General features: G+C 39.5%; 1 protein-coding gene across 2 annotated transcripts in view; it reads left to right on the forward strand.

Moving 5' to 3' along the window:
- Window positions 1-25,177, forward strand: part of CTNNA2 (catenin alpha 2) — a 470,001-nt gene that overhangs the window by 76,506 nt on the left and 368,318 nt on the right. For both annotated transcript variants that reach the window (XM_083861796.1, XM_083861797.1), the window contains exon 3: window positions 20,386-20,581. In XM_083861796.1, coding sequence (XP_083717922.1) covers window positions 20,386-20,581 — 196 coding nt within the window. The remainder of the gene's footprint in view (window positions 1-20,385; window positions 20,582-25,177) is intronic.

The raw sequence follows: 25,177 nt of genomic DNA on the forward strand, positions 1-25,177 counted from the left end.
TCCTGAAAAATATTCAGTCTGTGCTTTTCAGCCCTAGAGGGGCTGGACTGGGCAAGTGAGGTCGTAGATTCAGAGAATGTCCTGAGCTGGGAGGGACCCACCAGGATCATCCAGTCCAACCTTTATTTAGGTTGTTTATTTCGCACATTTTCACACACTGCATAAAATCTCCATTGCCAACTTAAAATTCCAAAATTAGCACAGAATCACAATTTATCCTGAGCTGGAAGGGACCCACCAGGATCATTCATCCAGCTCCTGGCTCTGCACAGACACCCCATCAATCCCACCCTGTCTATGGGATCGTTGTCCAAACTCTTCTGGAGCTCTGGCATTCCCTGGGGCCATGCCCTTTCCTTGGGGAGCCTGGGCAGTGCCCAGCACCCTCTGGGGGAAGAACCTTTCCCTGAGATCCAACATAAACCTCCCCTGGGACAGCTCCAGCCCTTCCCTTGGGTCCTGTCACCGTCACAGAGAGCAGAAATCAGTGTCTGTCCCTCCAAGGTTTGATATGATGCCCAGTTTAAGCCCGGCATTGAGGAAAGATTTGAGTTACAAGGGGTGTAGATAAGAGTGATAACTAAGATTAGAAACCTTGAAAACATGACTTTTTGTGAAAGGTGGGAGAAAATGGGGCAGTTTTTCTAAGGAAAGGTGAGTGAAGTGGAATGTAGCAGTTCTCAAATACATGAGGAGGCAACGGGACAGTTTGTTTTCTGAGGCAGGAGTGAGTAGGAAGAGAAATAATGGACCTGATTTCCAACTCAGAAGGTTGCAAATTAATACTGGGGAAAGCTCTCTTGTAGTAAGACTGGGGAAGCATTAAAAGTGATTTCCCAAGGAAGTCATGCAGTGGATGGTGTTCATAGAATCAAAGAACCATTAAAGTTGGAAAAAATCTCATAGATAATCAAGTCCAACCACCAGCACAGCACCACCACGGTCACCACTAAACTGTGTCCCCAAGTGCCACATTCAGATGTTATTTGAGCACTCGCAGTCATGGTGACTCCACCACTTCCTGCACAGTCTTTTCCAATGCTGGACAATCCTTTCTGTGAGAAAACTTTTCCTGACACCTGATCTAAACCTCTCCTGGTGCAGCTTGGGATCGTTTCAAGGTCTTTAAAACCAGAGCAGATACTGGTTCTGCTGTCCCAGTGCCAGCAAGGACAGAGAGCTGGAGCTGGTTCTGTTTTGGAGTGAGGCAGCCCAAGTATTTTTACACCCTTTTCGTGCATATGGTGCCAGAATGTTTTTTTTTGTCATTTAGTTTTGCTAAATTTCATTCCTTTGCCTTTCTGAGCAGTGGCAATCACAGCATCTCTTTGGAACAACAACAACATTAACTATATCCTTGTTTTTTCCTCTCTGTGGAGAAAACAAACTTTTTATTTTAGCATTGAAATTTACCTCCCATTTTATCCCTAAATGCAGCAAGTGTCCTCTGTGCTGCTTTGTGGTCAGCTTTAGTTTGATTAATTTCATTAGCATAATAGTGGATTTTATGCATACTGTGCCATCTGTTTCCTTTCCACTTTATTCATACATCAAATGCCAGAATTGTACTTGAGTTCTCTGATATCTTTCCTCTGTCCTTTTATTACTGTGTCCTTTTATTTATTATGTTCCTTTATTTATTATCCTTCAGCTGAATTTGAAGGCTGAAGTATTTCACTTCCAAGATCTCTATCACAGGCCTGAGAGAAAGTAGGAAAACTGATGGAGACCTCTGATGAGCAGAGGTACTCTGTGTGTACATCTTGAGTCCAGGGATCTTAGCTGTTACATTTTAATTACATTTATTATTGAGTTATATTATTCTGGGCTTTGGGAAAGGTTATGATTACAATCTGAGCAATTTCCTGAAAAGAAAAAACAGATGTGAACAAACACAAGGCATAATATTAAGACTTTTTTGTCATAGTGCAAGCAGGAAAGGTTATGATGCTTTTTTTTTTGACCTTTCTCCCGTTTCAGTTCTCAAGAAATTTTTCATTAAGAAGAAAAAGATTGTAAGATTCTGCTAGTCTAAGAAAGCTGTAAGATTTTTATTAAGTGGTGGGATTGAGATCAAGGCCTGGGTCAAGAATAAACAACCACACTCTGTCTCCACACAGGGATTGATAATCAGAAATAATGAGAAATGCAACTTTACCTGAATATTGTGGGTGTTTTGCCTTTTTCTGGGAAACTTCTCTGCTATCTCTGAAAGAGTGAGTCTTTCCTCTGTGCTAAACAGAAGGAAGCAATGTGCTGCTCTGGAGTGTGTGTATGTGTAGGTTTTCCTTTTTATTATTTTTAGAGACTGCATAGTTTCAGGTCAGCACTGAGACCTCTTGTTCTCCTAACGAATCATTCCTTTCCACTTACTCGGAAAGAACTTAAATATTCTTGGTGAGGAAGTTCTGGCTTCCCCCTGAGCTGCTGCTCAAGTTTTGAGACTAATAAGCAACCTAGTGCTTTCTTAAAAATTGGAGAATTCATCGGCTGGAGGTAAATCAGCAGCTCTTCTTCTCATGGCAACAGGATTTTAAATGGGGCCTTGTCGCTGTAGGACACGAAAGAAAGACTCCAAATATTTCAGAAGGCAAAGAGTATAGAAAAAGAAGGTTTTATTTGCTAATTTTTACTGCCTTTTGTAAGGTGTTCCAATACAGACTTAACATGGTTGGTGAATAGGAACGACACCTCTGTAATGCCATTGGTTAAACCAGAGAAACAGCAAAACACCACCTGAAGAAAGATTGTTTTGAGAAAGGATAGTTGTTTGCCAAGATTGTTTTGAGAAGAAGCTTTCTTGAGAAATTTTTCCTTGGGAAAAAAGTTAGCAGCTGCCAGCAGGCTAAAATCTCTCAGACACAGAAAATATCAGGCCCACAGGGGGGTTTATCTGTGAGTGGAAGCTGTGCCCCCAAGTCAGAGCAGAGCAAAGTTGGGATTCATTACTCGGGCAGGAGCATCGTGTGCCTGATGAATTATGGCACCTCTTTGGGCTCCAAATCCAAATTATGGCACCTCTCTGGGCTCCAGATTATGGCACCTCTCTGGGCTCCAGTCCCTTCCCAGCCTCTGCTGGGGCTGCAGAGTTTATCAGAGATGTTGAAATAGCAGGGGGACAGCAGCCTTCAGAGCCTCTGTGGCTAAACAGGGAATATTTGGGGTTTGCAGAAGTTTAACAGGTGTGAAGACCTTTGCTTGCGCAGTCAGATATTAAAGTAAATCATTTTTTGGTTTGTAACAGATTGTATTTAAAGAGAGCATAAATACTTAATGACTTGAATTCATTTTCTGGCCAAAAATATTTAACAGATGTAATTGGGTTTCTATGGTAATTGTCTGAGGTTGTCCAACTTAATGTCCTTGCTGTGACTCCTGTTCCATTTATGAATAAAAGTGAATATTTAAGTCTCATGAACATATTACTTCCACCTGCATTTTTCCTGTGTGGGAAAACATCAGGTTATTTAGATCTCAAGTTTGCTTGGTGGTGACACATACGGGGAATATTGAAGGTGTTCTGTGTGTGAACTGTGTTTGTAAAACAACATCTGTCACTTAAAGGCAAATCCTGCCTCATTTAGAGGCAAGGTTTGTTGTTTGCCCCTAATTTCATGTAATTTAATTTTGTCTCACCTACTCTATGGTCAACTTTTTTTTTTTTTTTAAAGTTCCCACAAAATTTTCTACAAAATGTGACTTCCTAAGAAAGCCTTTGGGGGAAAATAAACACATCAATGTTTTTTCCACTACTGACCAGCTTCTAATTATTCTGGAAATCTGAATATATTAACGAAAACAGTTTCTGCTTGTCTAATGCTGCATGAAATCTTTGGGTGCTGACCTGGGTTAATTTAGTTGCTTAAGAATGGAATCTTTCCTTCTGATCTTATTTTAATTATTTTGTGTTTGCAGTCATGGGTGAAATTTTTTCAAATTATTGAAAACAACAATGACAACAAATCTTGAATACACAGAGGAATATTAGAAAAGTGAGGGTGACACCCAGGAAATGTAAATCTTTCTAATTATTCTTGTGTTGCACAGTGATCTGTTTGTCTTCCTGAAAACAAACATTTCCTGCTATTCAACGTGTGTAATCCCATCCTTAGTTTTGTATAAATCCATCCAGAAAAGACACTTGTGCTTTTTGGGCTTATCGTTCTTAATTGCTGATGTTTTCAAGATGTTTGTTAAGATGGTTGTTAAGCTTTAGAGAGTTTCTTGTCAACTAAAAGCAATTCCTTCACAAATTAATAACTTTAATCATTCTGTGGATGTGTTTTTGAGCACTGCCCCTCTGCTGCAGACCTGTGTGACTCTGCTGGGATGAGTGCAGTGAGATTGTTCTTCCAAATGTCTCTTGAAGTTGTGGATTAACTTTCAACTGTTCAGCATAAATCAATATATTTTTATTTTCTGGAGATGGCGTTTTCCTGTTTCAGAAACAATCTGACCAACCAGATTTAATAAAAATTTACTTAGCAGTTTTTAATAAAAAAAATGCAGATTATTGGTTTGCACAGTAAAGTGCAGAGATTTGAGGAGTCTCATAATTCCTTAAATTTCAGAGTGCTGATTGTTTTATTTATCTAAAATGTATGCACTGAGCAGTCTGTCCTCTTCCTTGTCTTATGTAGAACTGATCACACCTTTTATAAGTTTTCCACAGGATGTGTTTCTTATTTTTTTCTTCCAGTTCAATATTAAAAACAATTCAACAAAACCTCAATCACCTTCACAACCTTTGTTAGGCATGAGCTTTTTTATATCCCACTCCCACACCTGCCCCTACTTTCTCTTCCCACCTTTCCAACAGTTTGTCAACACAGAAAATCACATTTATTTGGCCAAAGATTTATTGCAAAACCAGTTCACTTAACAGAGGCCTTCAAACTTAAAAACAGACATTTGAAAAACTAAATGGTTTACTTAGTAAATAGTAATAAATAAGTGTAATTTGTAAGACTGACATTTATTTTTCATTTTGTAGGAAAATCCTTTTAGCTAGCACTCTGTCATCAAAACTTGTGTGTACAGGCAAGGTTTGGCTGTTTATTTTTTAATGAGAAAACTTGAGGCAAAAAGTAGTAGGAGAAAGTAAATAATTGGAACAAAAGAGCAAAACCAGCTGGCAGTACAGTCCTGATGGAATTTTTAAGTGGAGTGTTTCAATAGATAGAAATAGAGTCTGAATTCATTGTCCTGCACTTAGAAGTAAGAAAGTTCATTTGCTCCTTCTGCCATTGTTTTATTTTAAATGTCAGGAGTCCTAAGAGAATTGCCTTGAAAAGGTCCAATATTTACATATTGAGTGGAAAAGGTGCAAGATCATGATTTTTGATAGCTGAATCCTAAACACCATCTAAACACTGGAGTGATACAAGCAATCTTTGCATAAGAGCTCTTACTTCTGCTAACACTTTGTTGTCATGTATGTTGAATCATTTGAGCAGATTGGTCCTGGTTTTAAAATCACAATAATTGGCCATAGTGGGTTTTGCACAAGTTTAACTCCATCAGGTGGTGAATAAGACAATTTATTTGAGGCCAGTGGAAATCTGGTGTGGTTGTGGCTGCTGGTGGAGCAGGACCAGCAGCTGCAAATCATTGACTGCTGTTCATGATGGGCCACTGCTGCTGCCTAAAAAAGATCCTTGTTGGGGCTACAGATTAAAAAAAAAAAAAAAAAAAAAAAAAAAAAAAAAGCTGTTCTTGTGGGAGAGGAGATGCAGTGGCAGCTCTGGCAGGGAATCTTTCCAGTAGAGTTTCGGAACAATCAAATGAATATCCTTTTATATCTCTCTTATCCTGGTGGCACCTCTGAAACTTGATACATTTGCATTAAAGAAAGTGTTGGTTTCAATTACTCATCATTCTGTCATCCTGGTGGATGATCCCCATAAATAACAAATTATGGAATTTGATAGATAAATTTTACTGAAGATTTTATTCAGCAATATAGAATTATCCTCTAAAGTGATTTAACAACAAACTGCCTTCTGTTAACTTACTCCAGAACACACCTGGCTTATCTTTTACTCTATAGAAATGAATTCCCTTTAAAATTGTAAGGGAGTATTTTCTCTAAGAACTCAGAACTGTGTTCTTCATAACAAACAAACAAACAAACAAACAAACAAAAAAATTAAGAAAGAAATAAGGAAAATCAGGTATTTCCTTCCTTGCTAATGATATTCATATAGTTAACAGCAAACAGCAGAAATGAGAATTTATCTAGAAACAATGCAGGAGGTGCATTCATATTTAAATTAAACTTTAATCAGTTAACACGGTTAATAAAAAGAGGTTCATTATGTCTAAGATAAAAGAGCACAAACAATACCCAACCCAAGTATAAACACGCTCCTTGAAGCAGCAGTAGGAGCAGTACTTAGCCTAATGTGCAAGCTTTCAAGTGGCAGAGTGGAAGAATTTTTATGTTTAGTTTGACTAAGTGCTTGTTCTTTTAATCCTTCTTTTCTGCTTTGGCTGTGGTACTTAACAAACATTTCCACTCATAGATACTAATCTTAATTTTACTATTCTCAGTCTCTGGAGTCTCCTAGGTTATACGGTGGATGGTATTTTTACCAGCTGTTACACATTCCCCATGGTAACTGCCTGAAACTTCTCATATTGTACATTCAGCTGTATTTATTTGCAAATTTTTGGATATTTCTAAGTCAATCCTTGTGGGCTTTTTTTTGCTACTTAGAGATGTACAGATTTCTACTGACTCTATGCATTGCTCTGAAGGCAGAGAAATTAAACTGCATCCCCAAAGACTTAATATTGGGTGGATTTCAACATTTCTAAGCAGCATTTGTGAAGAACAACCATTCTTTGCTTGAGCAGTTTTTAGTGGGGGAGGAAATTTGTGTTGCAGGGCTTTGTGTTCTTTAACAGTTGTGTTGGAGAATTTTGGCATTTTTTAAAGGCTTTCCTTTTAATAATTAAAGAAAACAGTTTAGACGTGCTTGTTAAGAAGCTGACTGAAAAGATCTGCTCTTTTTCTTTTTTTTTAATTTTTAGCAGTAATAGCCCACTGAGATAATTGTTGTTAAAATGTAGTATGGAATTATATGCTGTTAAGGATGACATCTCTGTTATATAGCTTATTCTTACAAATACAGCCTGAAGTTCATATATTTAGTGTTAATTAATGCATTTGGGTTTTAGTAAAAAGCTTGTTTTGTGTCTCTTTGCTTTAGTCAGAATGAGCTGAAAACCAATTTAATGTCACTTTGTGTTTCAGACACACCAGCTTCTCTTTGGCACCTCCTGTTCTGTCCTGCCAATTGCCATTTAGTGCTGGGAATATATATCAGATTCTTTTCTTTTACATTTCTAAGGCTTTTCTTGGCTGCCGCTGCCAGTTGAGGTTATTGCCCTTCAAATTTTGTGATTTTGCTGTTTCCCTCACCACAGGGTTACATTTAATCCAGAGTTACTGGTGTTGTGCTGCTATTCAGGAAATCAGTGCTGATGGTGGCAATGGCAAGAGACAGTGGGTTAGGAAGGAATATTTAATTTGCAGCAGGAGGGGAAAACAGCCTGAACTTTGCCATGAGGGGAGAAAAACACAACCCCAAATCCAGGGATCAGGCAGGCAGACAAATGCCTGGTGCTGGGGTGATCAGGGAGGTTTAGGTGCCATATGCAGTGGCATAATTATGTGCATTACTCATGGTCTGTTGAAACAAACAAAGGAGAAAAAATAAAAGAAAGCTGTTGATGTCTCCTCAAGTAGATCTGTCTGTGGAGTGTGTGGGACAGAAGTGGCTGTTAGTTCTGTGGGGGATGATGTTGCTGCTCTCTGTTCTTCTGACGAAAAGATCTTGAACAGCAGGAGGAGGACAGAGATGGATCCATTCCTGGAGAACCCTGGGAGAAAGCCAGTGCTTATTTCAGGTTTGACCAAAGGAGGTTTCTGGAAATGTTCTCTTCTGCCGTGTCTGGAATTCTGTCTCTCAACAACAGGCTGTTTGAATTAGCATCTGTACTGCCTTGGCAGGTCCCCAGTGATGAAATTCCAAAATAAATGTGCATCCAAAGGAGTGTGGCCAGCAGGTCGAGGGAGGTGATTCTCCCCCTTTACTCTGCTCTTGTGAGACCTCACTTGCAGTGCTGGGGGCATTTCAGGTGCCCTCAATACACAAAGGACATGGAACTGTGGGGACAGTGCAGAGGAGGCCACGAAGTTGAGAAGGGGACCAGAGAACCTCCCCTGTGAAGAAAGGCTGGGAGAGTTGGGGCTGGAGAGGGGAAGATTGTGTGGAGACCTCACAGCTCCTCCCAGTATTCAAGAAGCTACAGGGAAGCCAGATTCTTCATCAGGAGCTGTAGTGGTAGGACAAGAAGTAATGGGTTAGACAGAAAAAGGTGAAATTTAGGTTAGATATTGGGAAGAAATTCTTCCCTGTCTGATCCTTGCACAGGTTTCCCAGAGAAGTTTTGGCTGGCCCATCCCTGGAAATGTCCCAGGCCGGGTTGGACAGGACTTGCAGCAACCTGGGCTAGTGGAAGGTGTCCCTGCCCACGGCAGGGGGGTTGAAACCAGATGATCTTCCACCCCAAATCTTTCTATGGTTCTATGATTCCGTGTTTGTGTGTCAGCTTAGCACCATACCTTGTAATTCATGAAATATGCTGTTCTGGAAAGTGATATGAGACCCCTCCCAAGCTGAAGTGGATGAGGTGGTTGATTTCCAGTGGCAGATACACCCTGTGTATGACCATCAAAAGATACCTTTGAATCTCAGTTTAGCTGTACAGTAATGACTTGAGAGCTCAGTCAGTTGGTATTTTAAAAAGAACAAACCAAAAAGATCCTAAGGAACCTTTCTACTGACTCCATCAAATCTCTCACACAAGTTGTTTGTAATAACACAATTCTGTTCTTTTTCTGGTGGTGGTTTTTGTTAGGATAGCTTTGGTTTTTTTCCTGTATTGATGTGCAAAAGGTACACAATAGAGAAAAACATAGATGAAATACAGGCTTTACCTTCTCAGTCTCTCTACAATGTTCAGGGGATACAGGGACTACAAAGGAGGTAAAAATTGACTGGACTTCTGGACTTCAACAGTAGGGGTAGAAGATTGATGCCCACCAATTGCAAGGGAATTCTGCAGGGCTTGGGGTCAAGCTGACCTTGTTTAATGTGTTGTCATTTTTCTGGGCAGTGGGGTGAAATGCACCCTCAGTAAATTTCCAGACCACAGCCATCTGGGAGGAAGGTCGATAGGCTCAAGACGTAGGGCTGGTGTGAGGAGTGTCTCAGCAGGTGGGGAAATGGGCTGGCAAAACCAAGGGAAGCTCAGCAGAATCCAGTGCAGAGTCCTGCAGGGGGATGGAGTCACCTGGTGGTGTGGTATAGGCTGAGTAGGGGCTGACTGAGCTCTGCTCTGCATCAATGTCCTGCTGGAAAATTCACATGGGGCTGGAGAGCTGCATCAACATGGGGCTCTTTTGGTGGGTTTAGCATAAAAATAATAAGAGAGTGAAGAGAAGTGAGAGTTCCCCTCTAAGCAGTTGTTCCAGGAACACATCTGCAGACGGTGTTTTCCTGTTTCAGAAACAATCTGACCAACCAGATGTAATAAAATTTTACTCAGCAGTTTGTATCAAAAATGCAGATTGTTGGTTTGCACAGTAAAATGCAGAGATTTGAGGAATCTCATAATTCCTTATATTTCAGAGTGTTGATTGATTTATTTACCTGAAATGTATGCACTGAGCAGTCTCTCCTCTTCCTTGTCTCATGTAGAACTGATCACACCTTTTAAAAGGGTTTTGAATTAGCCTCCAGTACTGCAATGACTGGTTTACTTATGAGCCTTTTTGGAGCTCACGAGCAAACCAGACATTGCAGTATTGGAACAAATCCTTATCCTACTTTGAAGGTGGCCCTGCTTAGTGGTGGAGCTGGGCTAGGGATTCCAGAGGTCTCCTCCAGCCTAAATTGAGTTCTGATGATGTGTGTAACAGCTGTGAAGGTGGTGAGGGCTCTACAGGAGCCAACGAGGAGTGGCTGAGGTCACTGGGTTTGTTCAGAAGAGTCAAGGTCTGCACCTTCCTCCAGTGGGCCAGCTCCAATCCCTGCTCTCTGTGACAGTGACAGGACCCAAGGGAAGGGCTGGAGTTATCCCAGAGAAGGTTTATGTTGGATATCAGGAAAAGGTTCTTCCCCCAGAGGGTGCTGGGCGCTGCCCAGGCTCCCCAGGGAATGCCAGAGCTCCAGGAGGGTTTGGACAACACTCCCAGGGACAGGGTGGGATTGTTGGGGTGTCTGTGCAGAGCCAGGAGCTGGATGAATGATCGTGGTGGGTCCCTTCCAGCTCAGGATAAATTGTGATTCTGTGCTAATTTTGGAATTTTAAGTTGGCGATGGAGATTTTATGCAGTGTGTGAAAATGTGCAAAATAAACAACCTAAATAAAGCACCCTTCAGGGAATACTCCCTTCTGCCTTCCTGACTGAGAATTCATAGGTGTTCTGGATTTGCAATCTCAACAGGATATTTGCTGTTCTTAACATAAGCCTGAGTGCAATGGAGCGGCATGAAGAAGTTAATTTCATTATTACTCTTACTATTCAAAATAGACCCCCCAGAAAATTAAGTAGTACCCATTCTTAGGGGAGTTTTGATTTAATCTATGTATATATAGAGTGGAAGATTGCTTGCTTCTGTTTTCTGCTGTTCTTTATGGGCAAGGTTGTCATTAAAAAAAGATATATTAGTTGTTACAGAGAAACCAGAGCACTAACTCACCACATATGTCTGAAATATTTTATTGCCTTCACTTAGAGTACTTTACATTAACTGAAACAGAAACTCCTGGGAATCGATTGCCTTTGGTATTTAGTGATGTATGAGATTGTTTTCAGTGCTGTTTAGGGCAGTTCACAAACAATAACATTACCCTGAGGAAGCAACTCCTGGTGGCTCCATCAGCCTGAGCACCAGTGTGTCTCTTTTGGCTGCTGGAAGCCTGAGGAGATCAGCTGCCTGTGAGAAGCTTAACTATTGTCCTACCTGCTTTTGTATTTGCCTCCTATCTTATTTTTGTTATCCAGTTAAGGATTATTTAAATTCTTTTGTGTTATTTCTCCTTGTACAATGTCTGAGTCATTGGAGGAAAAAAACATAAAGAAAGCTAATATTGAAGTTTCTAGTCTGGATATGGTATCCAGTAAGGTGGGAAATAAAACTTGCAGGTGTTCTATTCCCTTAATGTAGTTAGAGAATGGTTTGAGTTGGAAGGGGTATTTAAATCATCCCGTTGCACCTCCTGCCATGGGCAGGGACACCTTTCACTATCCCAGGTTGCTCCAAGCCCTGTCCAGCCTGGCCTTGGACACTTCCAGGGATGGAAAGTCCACAACCTCAGAATTGGTTACAAAAAGCTGTAGAACCTCACTAAAGTAATTGCTGTCTCACTTTTCCTTTTATATATATATATATATTTTCCCCCTTAGCCAGTACAACTTGCTGCCTGCTCTGTGGCTGAGTTCCTTTGATAACTACATCTTAAATGCTGCTGCTTTTAAGACTGTGAACAGATTTTTAAACCAACAACAAGTGTCAAGAAAATAGTGCATTAAATACCAGCTCAGAATTTCTCTTTGTCAGGCCTGTGCTGTTTACTGTGCCAAGGCTCGTGCTCTCCTACAGCTCCAGTAAAACAGCACAAATACAATGAATCCAGGGATTTCACAGGAGTTTTTCTATTACTCTAGTGTGGTGTGCCCTCATGTGGTTAAATGCAAAATTTGCCTTGGATCAGCCCAGACATCCTTTGGATTTATTCTCTGTTCTGCTAAAGAACAGAGAATATAAAGAGGAATAAAGGGAAATAAAGAATATAAAGAGAAATAAAGGCTGTTGTTGGAATGGGAGGCAGTGTGACGTCAAGGAGGTTTTAATTTTTTTTTTTTTTTTTTTTTTTTTTTTTTTTTTGTTTTGTTTTGTTTTGTTTTGTTTTGTTTTATGACTCTCAAGTGATTTGGCACTTTTGAGATGAGCATAAATACACTTGCATTTGGTTCTAATTCAGCTACAGATGTTTGGAGACAACCTTGTCTTGGGTTTTTTTAGATTTTGAGGATCCACTTAATATTTAGGCCAAGGTGGCTTTGTTTCTGATGGATTAATACTGATAACTGAGTATGGAAATGAAAAATTGCTTGTAGATTTTCTCCAACATAATACATAATACCAGCATTCTCTTATTTTTGATACTCTTTTGAGTACCACAAGACTTAATTTTGTGATAATAATACACAGCTATTGACTACATATCTTACATTTTGCCTGTGATGTGTTTGCAAGCTTGACTACTATCACTGTAATCCATTTTGGAAGGAATTAGAATTATTAAATTGTGAGATGTTGCTTTATATACTTTTTTGGTTTGTACTGTTTATTTGATCATTCACATAGATTGTGGGCAGCTTTTTTGGGAGGGCTTCATATCCTGACAGCAAATTGCAGATGATGATGACTTTTCTTCTACATCTAAAAAGAGTGCAACAAAGTTTTGCCCAAGATGAAAAGTTGGTAAAAACTGCAGAAAAACACGCACTTATGGCATCAGTGACATTTACTGTTTTAATTAACAAGGAAAATAACAGATGTCAGCAGGGGCTTGCAGTAGTAATAACTTATTAACTGTGAGACATTAACTAAAGTTATTGAATGCAAAAAATTACTTCATCCTCAATTACTGCTCAGTGGTTGCCAAGATCATGTAACACAGCACTCACTACTGGAAGTTGACATTTCTGGCTGCTTTGGGGTCACTGCATTTAATGCATGTTTACTGATTATCAGGTAGATTCCAGCTTTCTGATTTTTTTTTTTTTTTTTTTTAGCTGGGGTGAGATAAACTTCATGTTTTACTCTTTAAAGGAATGTTTTCTGCATTGTGGTCTGCTAAACCACTGCTGGGTTGCACAGAGATGATCCTCTGGAGCCAAATAACTTTGCCTTTGGTGGTTCCAGCATTTTAAGTTCCCACATGGATACGTGATGTTGTCTCACTTGGACAATGAGAAACAGAAGGAAGATAGTGGCGGGATCACAAGCAGAAAGGATTTGCCAAATGTTGCTCCAATTAAAATTCAATCTCTGCTATATAAAACCCAGAAGGATCCTTGATTTAGAGCTTTGGAAGACTCCAAGGTTTGGAGGTGCCAAGTCCGTTTAGGCACCAGCTCTGGGAGTGTAATCCATAAACAGAAGTTACATGATTAGTTCTCCTTTTCAACACATGGAGAGGAGAAGAGAGAAGTTTAGGAGTGAGATTTAGATGTTGTGGGAGAGATGTGAGAGGGAGCTTTTTGAAATCCCAGTCCCTTTCCAGAATTTATATGCCGAACTCTGAGCCTGCACAGGGGAGATTACACCACATGGTGATTAATAGAGCACAAGTTTGTTTGGACTTGGTCTGAAATTTTCCTTCAGGGTTAAAAAATGGCTCATTCTTGTCATTTCAAGTCCAAGCACTCATGCATTGCAGCCTACCTTATAAAAAATCCCAGGTGTTAAGGTGGTCACTCCTGAAGGGAGAAGACCTGGTTCACTTCTCTGCTGAGCCTGAGGAACTTGGAACCCACATTTCTTACCCCCAGGACAATGCTGTGCCCTCCAATTCATGGCCTGGCCCCTAAGGTGGTCATCCTGCCAAAATTAGGCCATTGTATGGGGAGGAATTCTTGTTCTTTTCATCTTGGTAGGATCATGAACTGTTCTTATACATAATGAAGAAAGAGATGAGAGTAAATGCATGTTTAACACAAGATACGAATTTCTGAAATGGTACAGCCTAAAGTGCTTTGGTGTAACATAAAAAAATGAAATAATGGGAATCTGTGGATTCTGTGCTGTCTTTGGCTGTTGGCCTGGGATCAAACCCTTTTGTGCAATTAGAAAACCCACAGTGAATTACACATTGAGAGGAACATCTTAAAATTTGACTTTCATCTTTTTCTTGCATTTAAAGACATTGAGCAGATTTTTTTTAGGAGTCAGATTAAGCCAATGGTTTTGTTCAAGAATGTGCAGTTCCTCCAATTAAACACCTGCTTCAGCTTTTCTCTCTCGGCACAAGATGGAATTGCCAAAATCCTGACAAGATACTGGAAACCTGTGTTCAGGAAGGGGATTATTTAGTTCTTGAAAGTGAGGGTTTGCAATCCTGCCAGCACAGAGAGGGGATCTTGAAATGGATGTTGCTGCTTGTGCTGCCACTTCCAAGAGATGGTCAACTGGAGTTAATAGTTGATGACTGGATGGTGTGAGGAACCTCAGGGAATGGACAGGAGCAAGTGAATGAATCCTTGAGAAACATGAGGAATATAAATCTTTTGTGGAATATTAACAGAATCTCTTTTTCCTGTCTACCAGGTAACTCCTGGAATTCATATTTGGCTTCTAAATAGCATCCCAGTCCTTTAGTGCCAATTAAGAGGAGAAATTTGTCACAAAAGGAAAATTTAATAATCTTTGCGCCTAATTTATTACAAATTAGAGGCAAATTGTATTATGGGAGACATTTTATTAGCTTAATTTATATTGATTCTTGTTTCAGTTATGGGAGAGTCAGTGAAAGCATGCTGCAGGTTCTCATGGCTGTTGTATACATTTTTAATGAAGATTTGTAGGAGGAACATAACCATGATTCTTCATTTAATTGTGTTTTTCTCTTCTTCTTTTCCTCAACAATATGTTTTGTGAAAACATATTTCAAGTTTGTGTGTCTGTTGTAGAAATTTTTGATAGTTTTTTGGGAAGATTTGTAGGAGGAAAGAAAGCGTGGGGTGGTTTCTTTAATTTTTTTTAAAATTCTTTTTGATAGCATAACAAGTAATCAGAAATTCCACTGAGAATTAAAACTCGCTGAAGAACTTTAAAAGTGCCTTATATAATATTCATTCACATTGGCCAGGATGTAAACCTCTTCCCGTGGTGGGAGCACTGATAAGGAAAATATAAATTAGCAGCAGTAGTGTTGCAATCTCCAAATTACATCCTAAAGGTGCATCATGTGGGCAGAACTGAAATATGCAGATTTGTTCAGGAATCAGCTTTTGGCAGCAGAAACGTGAATTGGAGCTGCTGGCTGTCCTCAAGCTACACTGGATTAAAATATAAAATATAAACTATAAATTATAAACTATAAAATATAAAATATAAAATATAAAATATATAAAATATCCTGGCTCTAAGCAGTGTTGTCTCAGTTCTCTGGGTGCTTCCCTGCCAAAGGGGAGGTGTGGCACTGGCATTTTGTAGCACCCCAGCTAATAATTTATACATTAGAGAGAGGAGTCTGCTTATTTCTGAAAGCCTCTAACCTGCAGGTGTTTGCAAACACTGAGGGGAGCTGGAAGGAGTACAAAAAGCTGGGTTTAAACCACTGGAATTCAGCATGGAATTCAGACAAAGTTCTCTTCATCAATGAGAAGCCAAATATCCATGTAGAATAGAGAGGGAATTTCAGTTCTGTGAATTAGGTAGCCAGCTGGTGCTAATCGTGTAGAGATAATTACAAGAGTTAATTATGTAAGCTGTTATGATTTATGGGGTAAGGACAGTGGCAAAGTGCTCAAGTTGATAGGGAAAATTGAAGAACAGTTATTATCAAAAAATGGAGTTGTGTTACAGACTGAATCATTCTCAGTAGAACATCTGTGTTCATACATATTGGTGTAATAGGGAAAAAAAAACCCTTCATTTTTGTGTGGCACTAGAGAATAAGCACAGATATGGGAAAAAACCCAGCAAGTTATCTGCTCTTCTGCACAAATCTGGAAAAAATCCAATTTAGCTGCTTTTCTGTTTCATATGTGAATGAAAAGTAGTTGTTGAAAGCATTTTCTGCTGTATTTTGCCCAGTAGCACCTTGCACTTGGAGTGGGATCAGCTAATGAGCTACTGCTGAGAGCCACGTCCTAACTGAAGCCCTTGGTGTGCAGAGCCAGGAATTTGTGAGGCAGAATTCCATCTGTTTGCTCTGCTGCTGGATGGTCCAAGGGAAGGTCATCACAAACACAGCGCTCAGGTCTGTTCTCTGCCTCATTTGGAGCAGGGAATCAAATCAGATCTTCCCACGGCCGTGCTGGAACCCCCAACACAATCTGCTTTTTACTCCAGGTGTTTCGAAAGATCTCTTCTGCCAAAGGAAACAAAACAAAAAAACCAACACCTGCCATGAGATAATTCGGAGAAAAAGAGGTTTTGTGTTTCCAGACAGTTGTAATGATTCATTTTTTTCCCTTTGATGAAACAAACTTCTTTTGGAAGCAGCAGGATTTGGAGTGCTCAAGGGGTGACCATTGTCCAGCCAGTGAGGCAATGAGATGGGGCAGTGGAGGGGAAGAGCAGCTGATATCCAGAAGAGAAAGGGCCCTTCCACTGAAATGTCAGGGCTGGCTTTGCTCAGGTCATTCAGTGTTTCCAGCACCTTGGTGACCTATGAGTGCATGAGAAGAGAGGAGTGACTCGTGTTCACATCCAAGAAATGCCACTGGGAAGAATAAATAACATTTACTTGAAAGTACAAGGGGCATAGGGGATAATAGTGAATTTTTTTATTTTTTTATTTTTTTTGCAAATAATTAGTGATCCTTCAGAGAAACCCTTTTACATAGATTTCATCTGTCACAACCAGAGCCAAATATTTGTGTGAATGGTTTTCATAATGGACATGTTTGCAGAGCTGCATTTGATTTACCTGCTGTGGTTTATTAAAAACAAGGGAACATATAAATGCTGTCCACCCTCAGAAAAACTCAACAGCTTCTGTCATTGATATTTAAATTCGTAGAATCATAGAATCATCTGTGCTGGAAGGGATCTTTAAAGATCACCTGGTCCAGTCCCTCTGCCATGTGCCACCAGTGTCCTCAAGCCTTTCTCCAAAGGGCTGCTCTCAATCCTTTCATCATCCAATCTGTGCTGAAAACACAATACCAAGGCATGTGTCCTGTGTGAGGGACCAGAGAGAAACCACAAGGATTAGCAGGAAAATTAAAAAAGAAAAAAAAAAGTCTATCAATATTTGCCTTAAGAATTGTCAATATATGCTTGTTTTTAACATGGTTATGGAAAGTCTCGGGTAACTAATTCATTGCTGAGCAGATGCTGAGCAAAGGGGGAGAATTACAGCTCTCAAACTTGTGTCCCGCCCCTTTCAGAAATCTGTGGGGAAGACAGTTTAATTCAGAGAGGCAGGAATGTTCTTGTGTGAGCTGGAGCTGCTGACAGGGGATTAATTTGATGAGTGTGTGATCCAGCTCTATCCCCTTTCACTCCTGGCATTCCCTGCCCGTACATGACCTCTGCCATGGGGAAATCCATGCTAATAGAATTTTCTGCTTTTAGCAAAGACATCCTCACCTTTCTTTTGTGCTGATGGAGCTGGGTAAGGAGGCCTTAATTCAGGATGGGGCTGAACTATTAATTAGCAAAGTTCTGTTATTCCAGCAGAGATCTGTGCTAGGACTGTGTGAAGCTTCTTTAATAAAACAAGAGAGCAAGGTTCCCTAGTGTGATCACAAAGCCAGGATCATTACAAGGCTGCCAAATGAGCTTATGGTAATTATCAAGTGATATATTTGATAATTGTACAGAATTTTGGGTGAGTTCTGCATTAATTAGTAACAGAAGCTGATAGAGACGTTCTTTTCTTTGTACCACTTTAGGTGGGTAAGATATTTAAAATAAACCAGTTGGCTTTAAAGCCCTGATGGAAAACTGAGTTATTTTAATAAGATAAAAGGTTATTATTATTTATTCTTCAATTTTTTTTTCATGCAATTTATATAAATTCATAAGTTATTGGCTTTTTAAAAATGGGAAAGAAGCTATTATGCCATGGATTTTTCTGTCACTGGTATCAGAAGCCTTCCTTCCCCTTTGCCCTGTACCAGTACAGCTGACTTTCTGGAATTCTAATTTTAGAAGAGACAGCTTTTTTTGCCTTTTAGTTGTAATTTAATGTAATTTAAAGAAGCTGACACAAGGTGGGTGAAATGGCAATATTCCAGTTTTTATGAGTGATTTTCTTCCTATGAGAGCTCTGTATTATCCAGAACCCAACCTGCTGGTGCAGAGACTGGAATACAGAGTTTTCCTTTTCCAAGGGAGTGTCCTGGCCCCACATGGAGAACAGTTTCTCTCCTTGCTTCATCTGAATGCTGTTGATGAGTGGGTAGTGAGAGGTTGGGTTTTTTTTTGGATTTCATGCCTGTAGATCTTGTTTAAAATTTTAAAGTCTTCGCTTCAAATTTTCAAATCATTGAGGTTCATTGGCAAACAAAGCCTCTAGCACTGTTTGTGATCTTGTGCTCTCTTGCTGGCACTCTTCCATGGTTGTATTTGAGTGCCAGCTTTTGACAAGATGGAAACTTTTTTTTTTTTTAATGGTAGAAGCAAAATAATTAAGAAAAAAGAGCAGCAAAACATTTATGAAGGAATTTGTGTCAAACAGAATACACCCAATATTTCATTTTGAAAAAGAGGATTGACTTTGGGGCTGCTGTTTCCTACATGGGTATTATGAGAAGTGGTAGAAAAAGTCTCCATCTTCTGTGGTTATTTGGGTTTTCCTATGGACTGTGTTAGTTCTGGACTCAGCAGCTCAGAGCTTTAGCAAAGGTTTTCTGCCCATGCTGGATCCTCCTCACTTCTAGGACCTGCACACGTTCTGCTCTACACACACTGACACAGAAGTTCTTAACTCTCAACTCAGAGAAGATTCTGAGCACTTGTAGACAATTTAAGTGATTTTTCTCTATTTCTGCATATTAAGCAGCATAGGACAAATCAGTTATTTTATTTCAAAAAGGCCTTAAAGAAAATATTAGTAAACATTTTAATTTATAATTATTTCCACATTGAGCTTTTCTTATTGTTTTGTAGTGGATTAGAATTACTTGCAATTCTGTAGGTATCCATAACTTGATGCCAATGACAATGATCAGCTACAAAATGATCTTCAGGAAATTTCATGAGGAATATTGGCAAGGGAAAGCTAATAAAGATAATGTTATTTCTAGATGTAAATAGTGGAAAAAAACCCTTCCATGTGATGGATGAATATTATATTCCAGTAGCCCGGCAGTCTCCTTCCTGAAAGAAGGCTCTGAAATACATTTGGTTTTCTCCCAATACCTCCATGCATATGGTGTTTTCAAGATAGAAATATCAATATATTTATCTATATAGATACAGGTTCATATATTTATTCTTCCACAGTCTGTAGTTTATAGATGTGATTTGGAAAAAAACCAACTGATTGAAAGAGAAAAAAAATGTAGCACAAGGAGTGTGGTAAAAGGTTTTTTGGTCAAAACTGTACCAAAGACCCTGTCACTCTTCTGGTAACAGAGATGTCAGTGAATTTTCGTGCTTATTTTAGATTCTTTTGGGTTTTAGTGAAATATCTTTATTACAAAGGTGTTTATTTTTCTTACAGCAGATTTGTGGCTTAGAACACTGACAAAACACTGCAGCTGCCCTGGCTTGTACCTGGTTAGGGAGAATTGCATCCCTGAGCTTTATTGATCCAGTGCTATTTTTTTTGTGCATTTAACACCTGATAGTACCCAATTCAATATTCCTGTTTTACAGAGCAGCAGCCTGGTGCTGCTGGAGTCGTGCAGGATTCCCTCTTTGCCCAGCACTCAGCTATGGGATGTACACACTGTGCTGTGTTTTTAAGCTTTCTAAATCAGTTTATTGACAGCTCAATAAAGAATTCCTTCAGGAGATTCTGCAAACATGGAGGCAGAGTTTCCTCCTGTTTAAATACTGCTAGGATCATTTCACTGCCTGCTGTGGTTTTATGACAAAATATTAGGAATACAGTGAAGCAGCACTAAGGCAAAGAGCTTTAACCTGTATGATCTTTGCAGTGGGGGCTCCTCATGCCTTTCACATCTGGACAACAGCCACAATGTTTTTGTCACCACTTGCATGTCACTGCCAGCACATAATCTCAAGGGACAATTGCTTTTTGAATGGTTTCTGACCCTTGTGTGTTCAGGTTCCATTTTATCAGCCTCTTCATTTTTTGGAAATGAAAACCAGCGACAAAAAGCGATGCTTTGGCAGCACAGCCCTGCCATGCCTGGTTCTTATCTTTTCCTTTTTTTGCTGCTTGGCTGCGATTTGCGTAGCCCAGATTGAGGAGAGGTTGAAAGGAAAACCTTCTTTTGGGGGACGTGCTGCTGGATTTTATACTTCCAACTTTATCTGTTCAAAACATGTGGCCGCTACATCTCCTCCAGGGCACAGAAAGGACTGAATTAGGTGTTCCTATAAATAGTGGGGGAATTGTTGAAAACTGACAAAAACTTGTTTTTCCTGCCCAAAGGTAACGACGCTTGTGAACACGAGCAATAAAGGACCGTCTGGCAAGAAGAAAGGGCGCTCCAAGAAGGCTCATGTTTTGGCTGCCTCGGTGGAGCAGGCCACTCAAAACTTCTTGGAAAAAGGAGACCAGATTGCTAAAGAGAGCCAGGATCTCAAGGAGGAGTTGGTTGCTGCTGTAGAAGATGTTCGAAAACAAGGTTTGTGGGGAAAAAAAATGCTTGATGGGAGTAAAGGTTTGCCCAGTGCCCAAAGTTTGCTGTTCTTTTTTCAGCCTATTTTTTACTCTACTGTGTGACAAAATGATGAGATTGTTTTTCACTTGGCTAAACCCAAGCAGTGGTTTAAAGCCTGTGGGGGCAAATGTTAGAAATTAGGATTATGGTACGTATGGTTCTGAACAATCTGACAATTATCAACCAGATAAAACAGCAGTATAGAAGTACTTATGGTTCCAAATACATTAAATAGTAATATCAAAGCCTGAAAATACAGGTATCATAACAACATTAAGACAATTACTTTCTGGGTGTTGGTAGTAAAAAAATGGATTCTCATAATATCTGACAATTTTCTTTCAAAAGATAAAATGGGTATGAGGTGCTTTCAAATTTACCTTTGTGATAGAGAAAAAATATGTTTTTAATATATGCCTATGACAAAATGTTACTGTTTTACTGACTTTGATTATAATTATCTTTATTGCAGCAGAATTAAGTACCTTTCAGGTTTATTCCATTGTAAGTCCTATAATCTAAAGATACCATCTGCCAATTATCATCAGGCCTGGGTTTTAGAACAACACTGAGAGAGCTCCAACTGAGATTTCTAAAGGAATCTGAAGGATTTGGGTGTAAAATACTGATTTTCAGTGAGTTACTCCCCCAGAACTCATCATATGGGTTTTTTTTTTGTCTTGTGAAAATTGGACAGAAGTGGTCCTATGAGAAGGCAAGGTTAAATTTTGTGTATATAAGCACTGATTAGAGAATATTCCAGGGTGTTTTTCCCTCCTCTCCACTCTGTGTGTATTTGGTTTCACTGTTTTCGTGTTCCTGTGTGGTTTGGGTTTTTCTTAAACACTCAATTGTCAGTTTGTCAGAATAAGTGAAGTATTTGCTGTATGCTCTATGTACAAGGATATTCCAATATTCTAGTGGGATTTTATGGGTTTTGTTGATTATTTTTTCTGCTGGGTGTTTGTTGTTGTGATGGTGGGGTTTTGGCTGTGTGGGTTTTTTATTTATTTTATTTTTAATGCTGATGTCTGGCTGTTCTGGCATTAATTTTCATTTGTCAATTAATTCAGTTTCCTGTTGCTTACATGACTTATTTTGTGTTGTGTCAAGTTGTAGCTCAGCATCTTCAGTGGTGACATGAGTGTCCATGTTCTCTCCGAATTTAGAACATTTTCCCTTTTGGGTTTGTGATCCTGACTCAGCTTCTCCTCAGAAGCCTTCTCCTGAGTTAGAGGCATCAACCTAAACCTGCACGCTCTTTATCTCGACTGAATTTCTGATTTTTTACATGACAAAAAGACTTTTCTTAACTTATATTTAGAAAAAAAACCCAACCCAAACAACAGTGAAGAAGCAGAGGGGAGGAAAAAGATCTTTTACAGAATTACACAGAATGACACAGACATTCATTCATCTCTTGTCAACACTCCAGGCTGGGGAAAAAAAAGCCTGTCAGAAAAGTGGAGCAGCTTTTTTTGGGGCCTGTTCAACACGATCCCATAATGAGGAGAGGAGACACCACACACCATTATTAGCACCCACGAGCCGTGTAAACGAGCCCAGCCCTGGTGTGATGTGAAATGATATGTTTAGCTGGGTGCTGTAAAGAGCTGGATTAATGAACTGAGGCTATGTTTTCCTGGCTGATTTCCTGGCAGGGTTCCAGCAGGGATAATTACATCCTCAACCTAAAAATGTCTGCAGCACTTACAGCTGGCTCTTGGTGTGCTCCTCATTTCCTGCCCTGTGTTGCTGGGTACTGTTGTGGGCTACTAAAGGCAGCAATTCCCTCTAGGGACTCTTGCTTGCCATTGATAGTTGTGGAAAAAATGCCCTATATCACTGTAAAATACTTTGGAATGAATGAGAGGATCTGTGGTGTTTAGATTCTTGTTCTTTCTGTAGTGTGGAAGGGTAAATTCTATTGGCTGTAGAAAACTTGGGTGATAAATAGGTTTGATTTATGAAAGCCATTCTAAAAACACAAAGAGCAAAGAAGAAAAAAATTTTTTTGCCTAAAGCTGATCCCTGTGTATCTCTGTATCCCATAATGATTCCATGATAGAAACACTTTTACTTCAAAACCACCTAAGTGAGATTCTCCAGTTGCTGGGCCATGACTTTGCTGTGTGGGTGTTTATTCTGATACTGTCAGAGTTGTGTGAAAGATCTCCCAGATGGGGCACAAAGAAGACCTGGGAAAAGTGGAAGTTTATCATTCATGTCTTTTTATATTAGAGAGGAGAGAAAGCAGACAGGGGTTGGAACCAGATGATCTGTAAAGCCCTTTCCAACCCAAACCATTCCCTAATTCCATGACCATAAAAAGTGAAGTTACAAACCCCGGAAAGTGCAGGAAGTGAAGAAGAACTCACAGGAATAAAAAGTACAGTGTATTCTATACTCACAGCAGAAGTGTCTAAATGCAACTGGTCTTTTATAATCAGTAGAGAAGAAGGAAATTCCCTGTGGAGGAGAAATTCAGGCCATGATTGACACAAAAATCTATCAAGAACTGCAGGTCCACTGGGCTCAGGTTTGATTAAATTTGTTAAGACGCAGCCTGTTGCTGCAGAAAGCAACACAAGGAAATAACGTAAATTTATTCTGTCTGGTAAATGGCTTTGGCAATGTCTGTCCGTAAGGTATGTGCTGGTGACTGCCTGATTTTAATGTAAATTTCCTGGAAGTTTGCTGGCATATAACTGAAACTTCCATTAGAGACATGATTTATTCCAGCTGCTGGTTGTTGTGTTTTAATTTTTTTTTTCCTTTTCAAGCATTGTAGATAAAATTTCACACCAGAATTTGAAATTCATACTTCAGTCAAGGGACAGAAAATGTTGATGTTTTTTGTGCTTTAGGAAAGGGTGAAGTTGATATAGACTTAATTTTTTGTTCATGCAGATTTACGGACATTGTAAGAAAGGAAAGTTACCTGTGTCCTCTGTGACTATCTTGACATTGTGGGTGAACATCTCTGAGACGTGAAAGTGACTTTAACTTCCTTGGAATTTTTTTTTTTCTCTGACGGAACACAGTAAAAAATAATATTTTTAGTGCTTTAATGCTTTTAACCATCTAGTTTTGAAAATTTTTTGAATGAAGTTTTCAAACTGAAACTAAATCCTATGAAAGATGGTTTCTAGAGAAATTTAGAGAATCTGGAAACTTTTCTGTAGAATCTAGATAATACCTTTTTTAGACAAAAAAACCTGTGATCTTTTCACTTAAACATATGTTCTCCCTATGTTTATTTATAAATCTTTTCACTGAAGTATATCAGAAATTTTTTTTTTGCTTACAGAGTTCTTGATGAAGTGTCTGTGGAAAAAAATTATTTCTATTCATCCTGAAAGGTGAAGTGGGGCATGTGGGCAGTCCTGCGTAATGGGAAAATAAATCTTGGTCTGCACTTTTGAAAGAACCTGTGTGTACAATAAACACATTCTCTCTTTTTCCAATAATATCTGTGATGAGGTGCTCTGCAATTTGCTTTTTTGTCTGGCTGGTGGCTCATGCCTGGGCTGAAAGCTTTTTTAGCACAAAGATTTGAAGTCTTCTATTCAGCAAGTCACTGGAGCCGTGGCCTGCAAACTCCTACCTTGTTAATAAAAAATATTCCTTATCTATTTTGAATTGCTTGTTACATATGGAAGTGACTTCAGTTGTTATTCATGTTTGCAGTGCTCCTCCTGAGAAATCTGGCCCTCTAAATGCCATTCTGTGCAAATAACACTGGGTCCTTCAGGCTCTTTCCCATCCATTAATTATCTTTCAGTTCTCTGAGAATTGAGCTGCAGAAAGACATTAAAACTCCTACTCCAAGATGAATTAAAACACTTCTGATGAAAAAGTAGATGTTGTAGAGCATCTCCAAGAGTTGCTGTACAGAAAAGTAGGGTCAAGGCCTTCCCAAAACCAGGAGTGAGGCTGCTGCAGCTCCATGGCTCCAGTTCAAAGCAGGAACGAGACTGATCCTGTATTTGCAGTAGGCACATGCACACAAACACACATATACAGCTCATGGATATATATACATGTATGATATACATATATAATTTATATTTATGGCTGGCCACACACATCAGGCACTCAGCACTCACTGGTCTGTGGTTCTGTGGAACACTGGAACTGTCTGCCCAAAGAGGTGATGGATGCCCCATCCATGGAAATACTCAAGGTTGGGTTGGATGGGGCTCTGTGCAACTTGATCTAATTATGATGTCCCTGCTCATAGCAAGGGATGGACTAGGTAACCTTCAAAATCCCTTCTAACACAAACTATTTTATCTTTCTGTGAAACAAACCCAACAGCATCAATGTCTTGTCTTGCTCCCCTCCGTTCCTGATTAGGATTGATCCTTAAGGATCAATCTTAATTTAAATCCTAGTGAAACTATTCTCCAAATTTGACCTGAATTCAGAAATTTCTTGCATGTCTTTTTATATTAGAGAGGAGAGAAAGCAGACAGGGGTTGGAACCAGATGATCTGTAAGGTCCCTTCCAACCCAAACCATTCCCTGATTCCATGACCATGAAGAGTGGAGCTACAA

This window comes from Zosterops lateralis (genome assembly GCF_965231275.1).
Source record: "Zosterops lateralis genome assembly, chromosome: 5".
Classification (NCBI taxonomy): Eukaryota; Metazoa; Chordata; class Aves; order Passeriformes; family Zosteropidae; genus Zosterops; species Zosterops lateralis.